Source organism: Arachis duranensis, chromosome 7 (genome assembly GCF_000817695.3).
Source record: "Arachis duranensis cultivar V14167 chromosome 7, aradu.V14167.gnm2.J7QH, whole genome shotgun sequence".
NCBI classification, from domain to species: Eukaryota; Viridiplantae; Streptophyta; class Magnoliopsida; order Fabales; family Fabaceae; genus Arachis; species Arachis duranensis.
This window is the reverse complement of record NC_029778.3, coordinates 11,521,174-11,541,200: the sequence shown is the minus strand read 5'-3', so window position 1 is coordinate 11,541,200 and position 20,027 is coordinate 11,521,174. Positions and strand designations below refer to the sequence as shown.

At 32.0% G+C, this 20,027-nt stretch overlaps 1 protein-coding gene across 3 annotated transcripts in view; it reads left to right on the top strand.

Moving 5' to 3' along the window:
• The window catches only part of LOC107457775 (UDP-glycosyltransferase 76B1), a 10,759-nt gene extending 1,275 nt beyond the window's left edge, over positions 1 to 9,484 (top strand). The window contains exons 1-2 of one of the 3 annotated variants that reach the window (XM_052252358.1): positions 1,536 to 2,840; positions 8,477 to 9,484. In XM_052252358.1, coding sequence (XP_052108318.1) covers positions 2,366 to 2,840; positions 8,477 to 9,405 — 1,404 coding nt within the window. In that variant the 5' untranslated portion in view covers positions 1,536 to 2,365 and the 3' untranslated portion in view covers positions 9,406 to 9,484. Of the gene's footprint in view, positions 1 to 1,535; positions 2,841 to 4,232; positions 6,551 to 8,476 lie in introns of those variants that run through there. The other 2 variants (XM_016075948.3, XM_016075949.3) reach the window with 2 other exon arrangements.
• Positions 9,485 to 20,027: the final 10,543 nt, after the last annotated feature.

The window sequence follows — 20,027 nt, the reverse complement described above, 5'->3', positions numbered from 1 at the left end:
AAAGAATATAATATTTTTTATTTAATAAAAAGGTGTTTAAAAATAAATTAGTTTGATATACTTTTTAATATATAATATTCGTAAAATTATTATTTTTAGAACTTAAACTCAAAAATTATTTGTTAGAATGTAAAATACTTGCTATTTTTATTAATTTTATATTTATTATTATTATTTAATAAATAAATAGATGAAAATAGACACGTTGTTATTTATAATGGGGTGGAGGCGGAACTTCGTTGATTAATCAACAAATTTAAGCATTAAAATTTGAATGAACTACAATGTATAACAGAGGACAAAGATTGAAATTTGTAAATACTACTGCTCTTACCTCTGTAGAAAATGGCGACAAAGAGTCTCATCAGGTCGTTTTATTGAAAAGTAAATTGTATATTATTAAAATTCAATTCGAGAAACTACTACGTGCTTTGATGAATAGTTGGACCACGCGCGTAATTTCCTTTTAATTATTAGGGCCAATCCTTTTATTTTGATGCTGCTCATCATCATACAAAGACAGAGATGCACATTTTTTCGTGTTCTTCCCTATTACAATTTATTAAATTAATATATATAATATTATCATAAAACTATTTTTTCAAAAAAATTTAAGTGAATAAAAAAAATAACATAAATAATTATATTTCTGACAAATATAAAGACCAACAAATTTTATTAGCACTTGAATATTATCAAAATGGTTATGATGATGGTCAGAAAAGTAAGAGAAAATAATAAAAAAAGAATTTGTGTCTATTCAAATTGTGTAGAATGATATAATATAAAAGAATATTTATACGTATTAAGAGAATCAAAATAATAAATACATAATATCTTTATAATAAATATTTAGATATACTAAATAATTTTAACAAAAATTAATTGATCTTAATATAACAATGATAATATGACTTTTCTTAATTTATTTTTTAAAAAACTTTTTACGTTATTTAATTATAATGCATGTATATATCATATTATCATTAGAAAATATAACTTGAAGATTCATGTGTTTTATGTTGATAAGTCATAAGGCATTATATGTGTTAGTCTTTCATGAGGATGTGCTAACTTGAATTTCAATATGTTTAAAAATTCAGTACAATTAGGTATTCTTTAAATATGATCTTTTATTTAGTTTTTAGAAAAAAAAATAATAAATAATATTTTTAATTTTTTAAATATCTAATACATAAAAATGGATATTAAAATTAATGAAATAATAATACAGATTAAAGACTAAGTGCATGTTTAGGCGTCATTATTTTGTTAAAAAAAGATCTTTTTTTATTTTTTAACATGTTTGGCAAATTTCTAGTAGTAAAAGTAAAAGCATTAGTAAAATCAAAAAAAGATCCTTTTTGAGAAGCTGTAATTTACATCTTTTTTTAAAAGATCTTTTTTTCTTAAAAAAAAGATGTTTTTCATATAATAAATAAATAAAAAAGTACTTTTATATTGTTATACCCAAACATAATTGATAGATAAAAAGACCTTTTTACGTGAGATATCCAAACATAAAATTACTTTTACTTCTTAGAAGTTCACCAAACAAGCCCTAAATTTTAAAGAACACTTAGATATTAGATATTTACCAAATAATGTTAAGAAAATTAATCATGAAAATAAAAGTTAAATTAATGATTGTAAAACATGTGATACAAAAAAATGATAAAATCTCTCTAAGTTTTCGGTCAACGGAGGACAACTCCATGTATATATCGAAAATAGGAAGATTTGAATCCACGACCACTAAGATGCGTTTGTTTTTAAGAAAGGATATGACAAGACATTGAGAATAAGATAGAATAAGACACTAATGAATAGAGACACAAAATTTTTGTATTTTATTTGGTGATAAACTAAAATAAATTATGAAAATTCAATTTATTCTCATTTTTTTTCATTCAAAAAATTTGAGATGAAAAATATAACAATAAAAAATATAATTATGAAAAATTAACAAGAATAATAAAAGAAAAAAAATAAAAAATAAGTTGTATCCTTTGTTAGTGTCCCTGTGTCTTTCTTGTCAGGATAGATACAAAATACATTAATTCAGTGTCTTTAGACATATTATTTCTGTCTATATTTCTTCTGTCAAATACGATTTTGTGTTTTAGTATCTCTGTCTTAGTGTCTTGTCTCTGTAAACAAACACAAACTTAGAGAAATATGAAGAGCCTATGCAGGACAACTCCATATTTCACAAACAACATAGTTTACGATTTTACTCACGTGGAGGTACACAACACGACTTGAGGCACATGGCCTAGCTTTTGGGGGAACTATAAACAAAACACCGATCCACTAAAAACAAAAGTAGTGATCGAAGAAGAAGAAGAAGAGTTGAGTGACGAGAATGGAGAAGCAAAGGAAGGGTGTGAGATTGGTGCTTCTCCCTTTGCCCTTTCAAGGCCACATAAACCCTATGCTTCAGCTTGCAAACATTCTCTATTCAAAGGGTTTCTCCATAACCATTATCCACACAACTTTCAACCCTCCAAACCCCCTCAACTACCCTCACTTCACCTTCTGCCCAATCCAAGATGGCATCACTGATTCCTCCTCTTTGGATCTCTTGCATCTTATTATTCTCCTCAACATTAGGTGTGTCACACCATTTAGGGACATGTTGGCTAAGGTAATATCCGATGCAAGAGATAATAAGGAGATTGTTGCATGCTTGATCTCAGATGCTCTTTTTTATTTCACTCAAGCTGTTTCCAACACTTTTGAGCTTCCAAGGATTGTCTTGCGAACTAGTGGAGCATCTTCGTTTGTTTCTTTTGTGTTATTTCCACTTCTAATAGAGAGAGGCTACATCCCCATACAAGGTACATTTTACCATTTAATTATTACTATTTTGAATCTAAATCTTGTTACTTTTAGAGGAAGTATAGAGAAATATAGGGAGCTAATCGAATATCTGTACAATGTGTACAATAGGGTCTAGGAATGTTCATCGTTAGATTCATTAGGATATCAGATGTTTATTATTTCTGGTATTCGGATGGTTATTTTGGATAGTATGGGTGTATTATGTTTGAGAAATTAGTAGTATTTTATCCTAAATGTTCATTTTTTAACTTATATTGAACCAAATAAATAATCTATTGTACACATTGTACAAATATTCCATTAACTCCCTTACTATATTCTTATATATATATTTACAAATATTTTTAAAATACATATCAGCAAGATTTTCACTCTAACTTTCCTGGCAAGGCCTAGATCTTGTGAATTGAACCACGTGAAGTTGTGGACCGCTTCCATAATGGCATGATGCAATTAGGGTAGTTGTGACTTGTGACCTTGTGATTGAAAAGTTTTGTCCTGCTCTGCTTATTCCTTTGTGACCAATAATTATTGGCGAATGATAATTCCGGAGAAAATAAGAAGGGAAGTGCATTTTGAATTAGTTTCAAATTTAAATTATAAATTTTAAATCCAAATTATTGATACAAAATATAATAGATAAAGAATTAAGATCTAATTAATAAAGAGTGCAATACTTCTTACTTAATAAAAACGTTTAAAGATAAAATATTATTATCCTCTGAAGGAATTTATAATAACATCATTTGTCATCTTTCCCATTGTTAGGGATGATAATGAGGTGGTTATGAGTGAATTTTTGTATTATCTAATTTCGTTACACTTTATTTTATTTTATATGAATTTGTTCTGTTATTATTTATGGATAATAAAACCTATATTTTACATTCTACTTGTTTATACTCTAGCCTATCATTAGAGCCCAATCTTAATGACTAAGGCCCAAATCTACATCACATAGCACGTCTGATCTTATAGAGATTGGTCACAACAGAATAAACTCAATCCGACTTATTAAAAATAAGATGACATTCAACTAATTTTTACAATTCTTCTCACTAATAATTTAAAAAAGAGATCACAACTACCTTCTTAACCCCAAAAAAAAATACTATCTATCATTAAAGGTGGATAAATTATATAAGGATAATAAGATTATCTTTTTATTATATAAGTATCCTTTAAATTTAAGTATTTTTCAATTCCAATCTACTAAAATTTGTCTAAAATCTTTGTTAATTTAAGCAACAAAATCCTTTACAGGTATCATCATCTATCTTTACTCGTGTTCTGTTTGGTTGACATATAGAATAAGACATAGATATAAAGTATTCGTGTCTATATATTGTGTTTGGCAAAAATAATGAACAAAATACACAAATATTTAGAAAAGATATAATTATCTTTCATTCAACAAGAAGTTCTACCACCACTGTACACCCATTACCCCAAACATTGCACGTCATTACCATTGAACTTTTATTTCTTTTAGTATTTTTTGTTTCTTTCGATATCATCTCAAATTATCATGCAAATATTAAATATACAATTTTTTTTAAAAAAATAGAAAACCAAAGCTCAGAATTTATCGAAAGAGACAAATTGAGAGAAAGGAGAGAAAAAGCATATCTAGAAGGTGGAATTTGGATATAGAAAGTGTAGAAAAGAGACAGGATGAATCTGAAAGAAGGGGAGTGCGGCGAGGTAGCCTCGACGGCGACAATAAGGCAGAACGCAGAGGAATGCGCGTCCATGAATAGGCGGAGTAATGTGGCGGTGAATGGTAAATCAGACGGCAATGTCAAAGAGAGAGGAAGAGACGACAATTGAGTTTCCATTGGTGATGGTTGAAGAAGGCAGAAGGAGGAGGATTGCAACCAATGAGAAAGGAAGAGGTGGTTGTAGAATCTGAAAGAGAAAGAGGAAAAAGAAAGGTTCAGGGAAATAGGGGGACACATTTTAGAAATTTAAAAATTAAATAAGGGTAAAAGAGTACAAAATTAATATCTCACAAGTTGTGCCTCACCAAATTCGAGGTACACAAATTTAATATTTATGTGTCCATTCGTGTCTTTCGAAAATCTGTATCTCACCAAATAAATAGCAGACGTGTCACGGTGTCTATATCTAATTGAGACATCAACCAAATGCTTGCTCAAAGACATTAACATCATCATCGAAAGGAGCCTGGACATCAACATCTCTTTCTTTGCTTCCTTTTTCCACTTAGGAAGCTTTCCTAGGTTATTTTGCTTCATGCTTGGTAGCATCTGTTCCAAAGCAGGAGTGCTCTGTAATTTCTATAGTTGCTCGACGATAGGAAATTTTTATCATTTGTCAGTTGTCGAGAGTATTCCTAGCCGCTTCACTACATGTGGTATCTACCAAGATCCACACTTGCTTTCGAACAGAACAGAATTGGTGAGGACAGTAACTGGCAAGGTAGTCGCTGACGCGGTGGAACAGAACTGGCGCTGGCAGAAAGTGGCTACGCAATGGAGGAAAAAGGCGAGACTGGCGATGGTGGTTTCGATTTTTGAAGTTCTAACGGCGGTGGCTGGACGGAAGTTGCGCCAATGACTTCGAACTCGAAATTGCGACGACGGCGGTGGCTAGACGGAAGTTTCGTTGGTGGCTTCGATGACGATGAGAGGAAGAAGGACCGGAGAAGCTCGAGGGAGTGCTAGAACTGGGAGTTGCGCGTTTGTGGACTGTGGAGAGGTGGGTTGGATAATGGTTAGGTTTTCATAATGAAAACGGTGCCGTTTCTAAATAAATCCAAAAAATCGATCGTTTACGATTCGATTCGACCAACTGATTTCTGGCTGGTCGATTTGGTAGTCCAATAACGCCGATGTTTCAAACTTTTGATTTCACTTTCTATCTGAACTGTATTTTTCATCAATTTATGGTTCGATCAGACAGTTTGAACCGGTTTTAATTCCTTGATAAAAATAAAAAATAAATTAGTGATTGTAAAACACGTGACACAAAAAAAAAAGTATAGAATCTATGTTTGCTCACCATTTTCTTATTCTAGAATTCCATCCCAGTCAACAGAGGACAACTCGACGTTTCAGACAAACTCATGGGGAAGTACTGCACCCTCGAGGCACGTGACCTACTTTTTGAGGGCACTACGACAAAACCCCAATTCAATTTTAAAAACCGAACGGTAGTGAAAAGTAGTGATCGAAGAAGGAGAGTTGAGTGATGAGAATGGAGAAGCAAAGGAAGGGTGTGAGATTGGTGCTTCTCCCTTTGCCCTTTCAAGGCCACATAAACCCTATGCTTCATCTTGCAAACATTCTCTATTCAAAGGGTTTCTCCATAACCATTATCCACACAACCTTCAACTCTCCAAACCCCCTCAACTACCCTCACTTCACCTTCTGCCCAATCCAAGATGGAATCACTACCCAAAGTGATGATTCCTCTTCTTTGAATCTCTTGCATCTTATTATTCTTCTCAACATCAGGTGTGTCACACCTTTTAGGGACACGTTGGCTAAGGTAATATCCGATGCAAGAGATAATAAGGAGCATGTTGCATGCTTGGTCTCAGATGGTTTATTTTATTTCACTCAAGGTGTTTCCAACACCTTTGAGCTTCCAAGGATTGCCTTGAGAGAGGGTGGAGCATCTTCATTTGTTCCTTTTGTCTTATTTCCACTTCTAATAGAGAGAGGCTACATCCCCATACAAGGTACGTTGTTTACCACTTATTATTATTATTCAATAATAGTAAACAAATTTTTTTGTTATATATAGCTAAGGGGGTTGTGATTTTTTCTTTTTTAAGCATGATGATAATGAGATTTGAATCTAAATCTTCTTAGTTTGGATCTTTATATGCACTAGAATATATATTCTTCATAGACAATCTTGAGAACTACTAGTGTTTAGTAATTTTAAGAAGAAATATTGAGTTTGGTCCTTAAGTTACATTCGAGCCTTAATTTAGTTCTTAAAATTTTAATTGTTTTAATTTAGTTTCTAAACTTTTTAAATTCTAATCACGTTAGTCTTTGCGGTGATTTCCGTTACAGAGTCAATTAAAAAGTTTAGAAATTCGATTGAGGCAATTAAAATTTCAAAGACTAAATTGAAATTCGAGTGTAACTTCATGAACTAAACTGAGTAATTTTTTTTAATTTTAATTAGTATTTGACCAACATACATATTAAATTATTTTCAATAAATAAAATTTATTAATTTATGTATATAAATTATGTTAATTTATGTGTGTAAATTTTAATAAATATAAGTATAAATTATATATTTTATGTGTGTAAATTTTTATTAATGTAGAAATTATTACGGACTATTAGTCCAAAATAATAATATTTGTTAGGGATATAGTATTCCTTCATATTCTTTTTGAGTTAAATATGTTTTTTAATTTTAATTTTATTATTATCTTAGAAATAAAATAATATAAACTTGTGATGACCTATAAATTTTTGCTATATATTTAAGTTTCATGAACAAGTAGTGTGATCGTTGGAAAAAAAATATTAAATGCATAGATTTTTTTTTTTGCATTTGTATATATGTACATATTAACAAAAATATTATCATTTTCATTCTAACATAAATTAAAAAGTGACGCCTGGAACTTATGAATTGAACCACGTGAAGTTGTGGACCGCTTCCATAATGGCATGATGCCATTATTAGGGTAGTTGTGAACTTGTGATTGAAAAGTTTTGCTTGTTCTGTTTATTCCTTTGAGACCAATAATTAGCGTCTGAAGCAACTTAAGTGTTAAAATAAATAAATTTGGAATTAATTTAGCAGCACGATGGACTGTTCTATATGTCACACTTTGTCATAATAGCATGACATGCCTGACATGTGTAAATGCGTTGTGTTAATTCCACTGAGTGAAAAATATATCGAACTAATCGGAATTCTGTTGAGTCTGTTTATGTTGGACTTAAACATTTTTTTAAAAAAATCTTAGGACTAAATAGTTTTTATTAATATTAGTTAATATTTAGTTAATATTTTAGAGCATTTGCAAGTTAATACTTAATATTTAGAATATCAATAAAATATTGATTAAAAATAATAAATTTATTAATCATATAATATTACTCACTTTAACTCAAATTTAAACTGATTTAATTCAATTAAAATCGATCCATTTCAATTTTAAATATTAATAAAATATTGGCTAAAAATAATAAATTTATTAATCATGTAATATTACTCACTTTAATTCAAATTTAAGCTGCTTTATTCATTCAATTAAAATCGATCCAGTTCAATTAAAATTGATATGGAAGAATTTTGGATAATCAAATATTAACAAATATTATGTCAAAAATATTATATATACATAAAATTAATTATTATATATTTGTGTATAAATATATTTATTATTTAATTTAATTTTAATATATATTATTACTTTATATTTGAACATATATTTTTTATTAATTGCTGATTTATTAATTTATTTTGAAAGCATTATTATTGATATTATGTTCTCCTATTTTATTTCATTTATTTATTTTTCTCATCTACAAATAGTCAAATACAACTAATTAATTACAATCTTTTATTATTAATTGTTTCTTTTAACATGATTTGACCATTCTGTCTTAAATTTTGATAAATTTACTAGACTCTCAATTGGAAGAAACAGTGACAGAGATTCCACCACTGAAAGTAAAAGATTTGCCATTGATCGACACCAAAGAACCTGAAAAATATTACAAAGAATTATCCAACCTCGTTGAAGGTACTAAAGCATCTTGTGGAGTGATTTGGAACTCCTTCGAGGACTTAGAATCATCACCATTATCATATCTCCGCCAAGAATTTCAAATCCCATTTTTTCCAATAGGCCCTTTCCACAAATATTCATTCTCGCACTCGCCCTCATCTTCGTCTTCGTCTTCGTCCTCGTTGTTGACTCAGGACCAAAGCTGCATTTCCTGGCTAGACAGACACAAACCAAATTCCGTCATTTACGTGAGTTTTGGCAGCCTCGCAGCGATAACCGCCGCAAAATTCTTGGAGATAGCTTGGGGATTAGCCTCCAGCATGCACCCATTTCTATGGGTGATCCGAAAGGGAATGGTTATCGACGATGGCAAAGAGTGTCTAGATCCGCCATTTCCAGCCGGATTCATTGACAATCTTCAAGGAAGAGGGTACATTGTGAAATGGGCACCACAACAAGAAGTTCTTGCTCACAAGGCTGTTGGTGCGTTTTGGACACACTGCGGATGGAACTCAACGTTGGAGAGCATTTGTGAAGGTGTTCCCATGATTTGCATGCCGTTTTTTACGGATCAGAAGGTGAATGCAAGGTATGTGAGTAGTGTTTGGAAGATTGGGGTGCAGTTTGAGGGAGAAGTGAAGAGAGAGGAGGTAGTGAAGATGATTAGGGGTTTGATTGAAGGGAATAATAAGGAAGGGTCGCAGATTAGAGAGAGGGTTTTGGATTTGAAGGAAAAGGCTAGAGTTTCTTGGAATCATGGCGGTTCTTCGTATACTTACTTGGACGCTTTGGTTAATTTCATTTTGTCATTTGAACCAAAACGGTAGGTTCTGTTAGGAAACATTAAGAAAAGATCATTAATGATGCTCTTGTTAGATTTATTGACAATTCGATTCATCAAATGTTGGGAGGTATATTATTGTTGTTCATTTTATGATTTTAATTGTATTTTAAATGCTATATCTATTGTTAAACAACAAAAATGCTATTTATACATTAAAATTAGTCACTAAAATTAAGCACAACGTATTTATATATAAATACATATATAGTATAACTCATTTTTAATGTGCACTTTTGTATTTTAATATTAGGTTAACTACCAAAAACGACTAAAAAAAATATTGAATACCATCGGATTTACTGGCAAATTTACCAAAAAAATCCGCCAGTAATATGTTTACCGGTAAATTTTTTCGTTCGTCACTAATTATCGTCGAAAAATTTTCATTAATAATTTTTACTGTTGGATTTTTTTCCTGATAAATCTGGCGATAATATATTATTAATTAATAATTAAATTAATAGTTACTAGCGGATTTATCTGACAATAAATTTAAATCTTAAATCTTTTAAAAAAATTGTTAATTTTCATGTATTAAAATATGCTCATCAGCTAATAGCAAGGTAGTAGCCTCGTAATTTTTATCTCAACTCGGAAAGCTAGTTCAAAATCGTAAGTCGTTGAATCGTGAGAAAGAACGTAAACGTGACTCGTAAAATGTAAAAAAATATAAAAAATTCGATAACAAAAAATTAATCTCACAAATAATGAAATAAATTCTAAATAAGCGAAATCACCGATGGCTAATATAAATCAGGGTAAAGTACTGTTTTGGTCCACCAATATTTGGGGTGAATCCTATTTTAGTTCTTAATGCTAAATTGTCCTAATTTTATCCCAAAACGTTTAAAAGGGAACGAATCTGATCCGCCGTCAAATTTCTCAGTTATACTTAATGGAGATGATGATGTGGAATGTTTTGTTATTTGATAGTTAAGCCTATGATACACACACTAAATTACCAACACTTCAAATATGAAACACTTCTTCTTCCTCCTATCATACGAAATCAAGCCCTAACAATCATTAATCAAAAATCAATAAAAAAAAAAGAAAAAGGCTGCCGCTTTTTGGTTTAGATTGTGAGGTTGAGGTGGAAATGAGGTCAACAATCGCGACATTGAAACCTTAGTACTTTTTGTCACGTGCTTCATCCACCTGATATGGTGTTGAAGTTTTTATTCTGTGTCTGTGTTCCTTTGATGTGTGTTGGTGTCTTGTTAGTGTCTCGTTATTTTTCAGGGTTTTCAAACTCTGTAGTAGATGCATGTTTTTTTTTTCTTTCTTGCCCTAATATTGTGTAAAATGGTCTTTGTTTGTGTATGTGGTTTATTGTTGATTTTGCTTTCAATTTTTGTTGATGTTTGTTGTTGCTGTATTTTGGTACATGTTACAGGTTGATTTTTATAATGAGTCATTTTAGTATGAAGATATACTACCGTGAGAGGTTTGAGTTTGATGGAAAACCCCTGCATTATGTGGGTGAAAAGACTACTATTGTTGACTATTGCGATGAACATAAGTGGAGGAGTTTGATTGAGGCTATTAATATAGTAACTAACCAGGGTTACATGAAGCAAGACATATATAGCTGCAATGTGGTATAAGTCTCCTACGAAAGATATAGTGGATGGGTTGAAGATGCTTAGAACTGACAATGATACTTTTGGACATTGTCAGAATTGGGATGAGGAAAAATTTTGTGGAGCTATTTGTGGTGCACAAGGCTTGTACTTTAACTAAATTATGTATCATTGAGGAAATTGAGGTGCAAGATGTAGTGGGTTCTACTGAAGAAACTAAGACAATTGTTGGGCCTGGTGCTAGGACAAGTATTGGGCGTAGTAAAAAAAGTGATCATGCCAAAATGAATACAACTATAACTGGTGTGACAGTGGACATAACTGAAGTGAAGGTTGATGATTTTAAGGGTGGGAGCGATAATGAATTTGTGGATAAGAGTGATGATGATTCTGATGATGGAAATTATGAGTCTGAAAGTGCTGACTCAAGAAGTGATATCTCATGGACTGACAATAAACCTGAAGATAGTGTTGTAGACATTGTATTTGATGACAGTGATGATGACTGGGGTGGTGACGGTGGGTTATATGATGTTGAGATAAATAGTAAGAAGGATTGCAGAGATTTTGATGGTAACATTTAAGTGGAACATATTAATGTGGAGGCCAACGATAGCAGAGCAAAGGAGAAGAAGGTTGCTAGGTTCAGGGATGAGACTGATGGGTATAATAGTGATGAATTCTTGGGCCTTCCTATAAGTGATGAAGAAGGAGATGTGCCCTTAAAGAACTTTTCTCTGCACAAGCAACTAAAAAAAATGAGTGAATATAAGTGGCAAGTTGAAACTTTGTTTGTTTCAAGAGACCAATTCAAAGATTGTGATACTAGTTATGCTATTCATAGGGAAGAGTTTTGAAATTCACCAAATGTGATGGGAGGAGGGTTACGGTGGTTTGCCAAGATGAATGCAGTTGGTATGCATACTGTGAAAAGCTAAAGAAGGAGAATACATAAGAGTTGAAGAGTTGCTATAACGAGCACACCTGCAACAAGAAGACTAAGATTGGAATCATGCATGCTAAGTGGTTAAGTAGAGTGTTTATAAAAAAGATAGCAGAGAATCCAAAGATAAAACTAACCACTTTAATGAGAAAGGCACACAGCAAGTAGAATGTTGATCTCACCAAATCTAAGGCTGCTAGAGTGAAATAATTTGTCCAGAATAAAATTTATGGTACATATGGAGAGCAATACGAAAGACTTTATGACTATTGTAATGAGCTATTGAAGAGTATTCCGAGTCTTCAGTTCATCTCCAAGTTTGAAGATCTGATTATGGTTTAGAGACACTACCTCCTTGAATGGATATGAGGCCAACATTTGAGAGGGTTTATGTGTATCTGGATGCTTGCAAAAAAAAGTTTCATGGTATGCATTGGACTTGATGAATGCTTCATCAAAATCCCATATGGAGGTCAACTGTTGACAACAATTAGGTGGGATTCAAATGACCAAAATTTGCCCATTGCTTATGCTATTTTGGAGGCAGAAACCAAGAACTCCTGGACATGATTTCTACATCATTTGTGTGATGACTTGGAGGTTGACAAGATCAGACATTACACTTTCATGAATGATCAACAGAAGATATGCTATTTAATTTACATATTGTATTTTAAATAAACAAATTTACCTCATTTAGTTGTTGACGTAGTGTAATGTATAATAAATATAGGGATTGATACCCACCTTTGATGAGTTGATGCTTGGAGTAGATTATAGGTTTTGTGCAAGACACTTATACAGCAACTTCAGGAAGAGATTTTCAGAGGTCCAATTGAAGCTGATGATGTGGTATGCTGTAAAGACAATCTATGTTCAAAACTTGAGAAAGAAGGATGTACGAAATTGAGAAAATAGATGTTGCATCCTACACACACCTGATGGAGATTTCACCAAAATATTAGAGCAAGTCTAGATTTTTTGTTTTGCCTAAATGTGATGCACTAGTTAATAATATGTGTGTGTGAGTGCTTTAACTTAATTATTATAGAGGCTAGAGAAACCAATTGTGTCTATGTTGGAGGACATTAGGGTCTGATAACAGGGACAGTATAACCACATACACAGAAAATGTTCTACCCAAAATAAAAAAGAAAATAGAGAAAGAATTTGACCAAGGTGATAACTGAATGACCATATATGCTGGGAGAAACAAATATACCCATGAAAATAAGAAAAAAATTTTTGGTAGATTTAACTAACCGTGAGTGTTCATGTAAAAAGTATCAATTGATGGGTATCCCATGTCAACATGTAATGAGTTGTATTAGGAAGTTGTGTTTTGATGTTGATGACTGCTTTAAGAAAGATACATATGTTAGGTGCTATGAACATGTTATTTACCCTGCTAATGGTTCTAACTTATGGAAAAAGAATCTCCATGATGATATGCTACCTCCAGTGTTTAGAAAATCTTTTGGTAGGCCAAAAAAAGTAGGAACAAGAGTGCTGACGAAGTCAGTAATGGGCCATTGTCAACACTGTCCCGAGGAGGCCAACAACAAAAATGTTCTTATTGTTTTGCAGATGGACACAACAAGAGAATTTTTCCTAAGAAGCGTAAGGTGGAAGCAGGTTCACAAAAGGTACTATAATTCTTTACTTAATGAAAATATATGTTTCTTGATATGTTGATCAATCTTCACTTATACTTTCCTATGCTTTCCTGTTTTTTGGTTGTCTATAGTTAAACAGACTACTGAAAAGAGGGTTGGATCAACCCAGACCATGCCATCAACTTCAATTACTGGATCAAACAAAAATGCTAGATCAACCAAGCCAAAGAGCAAGGTTTCAATGGACAAGGGCCTAAAGAGGAAGTCACCAAATGTGGCATCTACCCAACAGACTCAGGCCACTACCAAGAAGACCAAGGCCACCACCACTCAACCTCAAGGCCATAGCTCCAACCTTATTCACCAAAGCCTTTCAAAAAAAGTGCTAAAATTTATGGCAAAAATACCACCACGGGCTTGGAAGAATCTGAAGTGATTTTTTTATGTTTTTTGTCTATGTGTATTTTTAGACTCTAGGTAAATTGGTTATAAAATTTGGTCTGTAATAGTATTGGCATAAACTGTAGTTTCATTTAGAGTATGATTTTGGTTAATCGCCTAAATTGTGTTTATGGCTAAAACCTACTTTTGTTATGTGTTTATGGATATGACCTACTTAATCTGTTTTATAGTGAAGATCTTTCTGAATTTTCATTTTGTTAATGAAATTGCTACAATTAATGTTTTAGGTGTTTATGAGTTTTGTTAATGATATTGCTATATTGAAAGTTATAATACAGGTGATTATGAGTTTTTTCTGTTCATTTGGTTTAATAGAAAATCTCAATATTTTGATGAAAATTATGCAGAACCATTTCTTAGAAAGGGTAAACTTTATTATTTCCAATCCGAATACATCCATAATGACTGCAAACACTTTTATACAAAGTAACTGTTCTTCAATACATTGATTTTCCTACTTCACCCTAAATTCTCTAACTATAATTCTTCAACTAGTTCACAAATATGGTAGCCTCTTCTGTCCTGTCTTTATTGCCCTTTAGCATCCAACTAGCACTACCCACTGCAACATACAGCAACCATGAATCTTGTTTCAGCAGATGTAAGTTTCTCTTTCAACAAATTTCTTTTCCTCTTCAGTCTTGCTAGTTGTGTGTTTTCTCCTTCAGGCTATGCCAAGAAAAGAAATCACATCCCTCTCCAACCTGATTTTAATCATATGTTCAAGAACTTTAATCTAAGAATATGTTTAGAAATTTTAATTCAAATTTTAATCCACATATTTTGCATCATAGGAAGTAATCTAACTTTGGTTTATTACCTGATATTTCACACAATTCCAAAATTTTCATCCAGGATTCTCAAGAGTTGAAGAAGCTTTTAATACTGATATATTACCGTACAAGAAAGTGGTCTTCTCCTTCGAGCCTGGTTATTGCCACAGGATGATTGAGAAGACTGGATGCCATTAAATCTCGAAGATGACATTTAACTTCTGCTTCAAAACGCGATGGATTTGGGGGCAATGGAAGGGAGGAAGCGTTTAGGGTAGGATTTTGCCATTTTTACATTTAATTTATAATTTTTTTCATCCAAACAATTATCTTCACTGAGTGCCACGTTAAACATTCCACGTCTCACCTCTGTTAAGTGTAATTGAAGAATTTGAAGGTGGGATTAGATTGGTACTTTTTTGGGATAAAATTGGGACAATTTAAACGTTAGGGACCAAAATAGAATTCACCCCAAACGTTGGGACCAAAACAGTATTTTACCCTATAAACTATAACAAGTCAAAAGTCACAACTCACAACCCAAATTCACTGCTCAACTCACAAATCAAAACACAAATTCACAACTCACAAGTTTATACGATATTAAAATAAATTCAAGTAGTAAATAAAACAACTAGCTACTGCAATGAACAACTAATTAACTCAAGTCTGAACAAGTCATTTAATAATCATTATATTCTTTATTTATCAAAAAATCTTTACGAGTTTCACAAACTTCCATATTACCATCTTCATTATCAGAAGTAGGAGGAGGTCCTTGGAGAAGGTCCACTTGATGCTATTTCTGTAAAAAAGAAGGTATAACAATAAAAATACAACAATTGAATTCAATGCAATAGCAAATTTTTAACATTGTAGTTCAAAAAAAAAATTCAAAACAACAAAAATTTAACAATTGAGTTCAAAGCCACAACAATTTCGTTCAGAAAAAATTCAACAACAACAAAACATCAATCATTCAGACAATATATACAAGCTTGATTGTTGTGGATTATCTAATTAAACAAATATCCATATATACAAGCTTTTTGGCCACTGTTCTCATTTGGTGAGAGTAACCAAAATGTATAACAGTTGCCACTAAGCTAATATGTATTTTTATTTAGCAGTGGATCTATCACATTTAAAGATTAAAGATTTAAGCCTAGCTTTGAAAAAATAATTTAAAAAAATACTCAACAACACCAATAACAAACATATTAAAATCAAAACAATCAAAATAAATAATCAAACACCATCTTCAAACTACTAACAATTTTAATCGCATAAGCCATCCCTATTGATCATAGGGTACCTAATTGGATAATCACATTCATATCAGACTTTATTTTTTATGTTCCTAAGTCATTATATAAAAGAATAAAAGTTCACATCTCTTTTCATGCTTTTCATATAGCAGAGAAAAATTTAATATGTCTAAAATAGGATATACAAGAGTAAAATTCAACTAAATTAATTCAGTTCAATTTGGCAAAGAAGATTCAATAATCATTTTAAATTTTAATAATCCAATACTCAGCAGAATCATCATTCTTATATTCATACATCAAAGAACAAAATAAAGAAAAAAGTAGCATAGCACAGGTATACAACAAATTCATTGAACAATATTGAAGTACTTAATAGAGAAAATAAAGGGAGGAGGAAATTGAAGTCACAATCAAAGGGAGAAAGAGGAGGTCTTACTTGAACTGAAGGCAAAGGGGAGGTCTCACAGAGTCACAGTCTCACCCAGTCACGTTGTCCAACCACCACAGTCCAGTTCGACAACGTCCACAGAAGGCAACCCTCACAGGTCATAACAACAAACCGAACAAAAATTAAGAACAAACTAAAAATCATAACAAAATCGAAATAAACAAAAAAAAGAACAAAATCAGAACAAACCCTAAAATTTAATAAAAGTAGAACCAAATCAAAATAAAATAAGAACATAGGCAAGCACCATAAATTAGGGTTTAGGGTTACGATTCAAAAAGGAGTTAGCAATTTTGTAATTAAAATGAAGTAAAAAGGGGGATAGAATAGAAAGAATGATGAGGGCAACCTACCTAGAGGAGGGAGGAGTGACACAGGTCAGTAATTAAGGGAGCAACGACGGTGCCAGCAGCGGCGGGAGGACGAAAACGGCGGTGACAGAACAACCAACACGTCGCAAGGAGCACCTAATCGAGTCACACAGTCTTTGGACGCAGTTGGTGGCAGCCCACATTGGCAGAGGGGGCTGCCGGAGGTGGTTTGGGGGGAGAGAGAGAAAGAGAGAGAGAGGAGAAGGTTAGAGAGAGAATAGTTTGAAAATGAGGTGGGAGAGGGTTCGCGGTTTGAATTTAGGGCAAGATTACCATCCGATTTACCGGCGGAAAAATCCGACGGTAATGCTTTGAACGTGCCGAAACACAGCATTGCACTAATCAGAGATTACCGACGGATAAATCCAACAGTAAATCCTATGGTAATCTCGGCGCCAATTTTTCTTGTTTTTCCTCTCTAATTATTACTGGTGAATTTACCGTCGAAAAATCAAATTCGACGATAACCTTTTTATCCGACGAATTTATTGTCAAATCTCCCAATAAACCCGCCGCTAATGTCTGACGCTAAATTTGACGGTAAATCTGACGGTATTCAATATTTTTCTTGTAGTGAATGCCGCTGAATTATTCTGACGCTAACAAAAATGTCCCCAACTTTTGTTATCGACAAAAACACCCTTAAATTGTTTAAAAACGTGCCAAAACTGCATATCCATGAAAACAGGTGGTCCGTTAATATTTTGGTCTGATGTGGCAAACAAGAACCACCCTATTTTGTTCTCTCATACTTCCTCTCATTCACCCACCCTTTAACTTAGTCACTCCCAAGCACCTTTGTCCGTCGTGAGAGCCACCGTCGAATCACTACCACCGCAACTCCATCCCCTCGCTTTTCTTCTCTCACCTCCTCACCATCAACAACTACTGTCCTCTTCAAAATCACAAAGTAGAAAAAAAGAGAAAATTAAAATTGCTTAAAAGTAGTAACTAACAAATTGATTCATCTAGAATTATTTTAACAATAGTAGAATGAAAAATAGATCAAATTAAAGAATAGACCATATACAACTTTAAATTTTATATTGTTTAATATCTCAGAGAAGAGAGGGAGATGATAAGCATTGAAATTGATCTTCAGATCAACTTTTCTTCTTTTGAATTGAACTTTCTTTCCAAAACCTAATTGAACTTTATCAATTGAAACATACCCAAATTAAAAAGGAAAAAATCTAATTTAAATTTTAATTTTTATTAAAATCATAATTCATTAACAACAGTAGCATTAATCAGTAATTACCAATGAATTGAATAAAAAAATTATACAACAAGAACAACTAAAAGAATGAATACTTAGGTATAAAGCATAAGCAGAAAGAGTGGTGGACCATTGACAAGAAAGGAGTAGTGTGAGCGAGGACCACTGGTAAGAGAGGAGCAGTGCGAGTGAGGACAACTAACCAAGGAAGGGAAACGCAATCCAAGATCTGCTGCAAAGGAAGAGTAGTGTGAGCATGGACCATTGGCCAAAGAGAGAAAGTAGTAAAAAGGTGGATCCTCAAGTAGGGAATGGTTGTTTCTTTTTAACGCAATCTCCGCTAAAGATTTGGAGTAAATGCAGCAAATGGTGGTGTCTTCGTCAACTTTGCTGTTTTTGGCATTGTTGAGAGAGGTAGAGCGCAATAGAAGAAGTGAGAGAAGAAGAGAGGGAAAGGATAGGGGGGAGATAGAGTTACAACAGTAGTGGTTTGCCGACAGCTGCAAGTGTTGCAGATGGTGAATGGGTTAGAGGGTGGCTCCGTGAGAGTGAGACCGTGAGAAAAAATGTGAGAGAACATAAGAGGATGAGAAGAAATTGGCATAAAATTTTTAATTTTTTTATAAAAACATAATGGAGTCACGTTAGCTTTTTTGATTTATCCCGTATACTATTATGTTTATCCCATTAGACCAAAATGTTAACAGATCATCGTTGTTTTTACGAATGTGCAGTTTTGACACATTTTTAAATTATTTAAGAATATTTTTGTTAATAAATAATAACAAAAATTAGAGACATTTTTATCCGCACAAAAATATTTTGAGGACATTATTATTGGTAGTTAACCCTTTAATATATATTTATGTTTAAAAAATTAATTAATATTAGTTAATTAAAAATTAACTCTTTATTCTTATTCATATTTTTTTTTCGTTCATATTTTCGGAATGTAAGAAAAATCGGAACAAGTGAAATCTTTTAATTTCTTGACTACTTTGTCTTTCTACACTGCAGGGCAAAAAATTTTTCCTTTACAATTCGTATACCTTAATTACAGTTTGCTTAACCTTTAATTTAGATGACAAAACACCAAGTAACTCTCAATTTTTACGTGTTATGTTTAACGTTTTAAAAAAAACTTCAGCAAAAACAATTCTAATAGATGAAAATGATGGGAAAAAAGAAAAGGAATGGGGGTTGCTTCTAAAAGATGAAAAAATGAAGAAAGGAAAAAAATCAGTCCATGGCTTCTCCTCTGCATGCCATTACAACACAATTGCTATTGAATGACACTTTTCATATACGAGTGTCATAATGTATGCTTATCTTCAAAATGGAGTAGGTAATCTTTTTCTTTCAATATATATAGTAAAATTTATTTTGATAAATCTAATTAATTGAGAAGCCAAATTAAATAAGTTATTATTTTCAGGATGATAAATGTAATAATCATTTTAAAAAAAACCACTAATCTTAGTAAAATAGAATAAAATTTTAACCGTAGCTTTGTTAGCTTCGTTTTGTTTGGTTTGTAAAATTATACGTAGTATTAATTTAATCTTTAAAATTTTAATTGACTTAATTTAATTTTAAATTTTTTTAAATTTTAATTACGTTGATCTTTATTGTAATTTTTATTACTAAATTAATTAAAAAATTTAAAAATAAAATTAAAATAATTAAAATTTTAAAAGCTAAATTAAAATTTGAATGAAAATTTTGCTTTGGACCAATAAAATAGATGACAGTTTTTAAATCGTTCGATTATTAACTAATGAAACGGTCAAATTTTCAACGCCAACAATTTTTATCATCCACGTGTGATTGCCTCCGAAAGCATCAACACTGATAGGCATTGTAGGCATAACAAAACCCAGCTCATAGATAATTCCACAAAATACTAGACACTTCTTTTT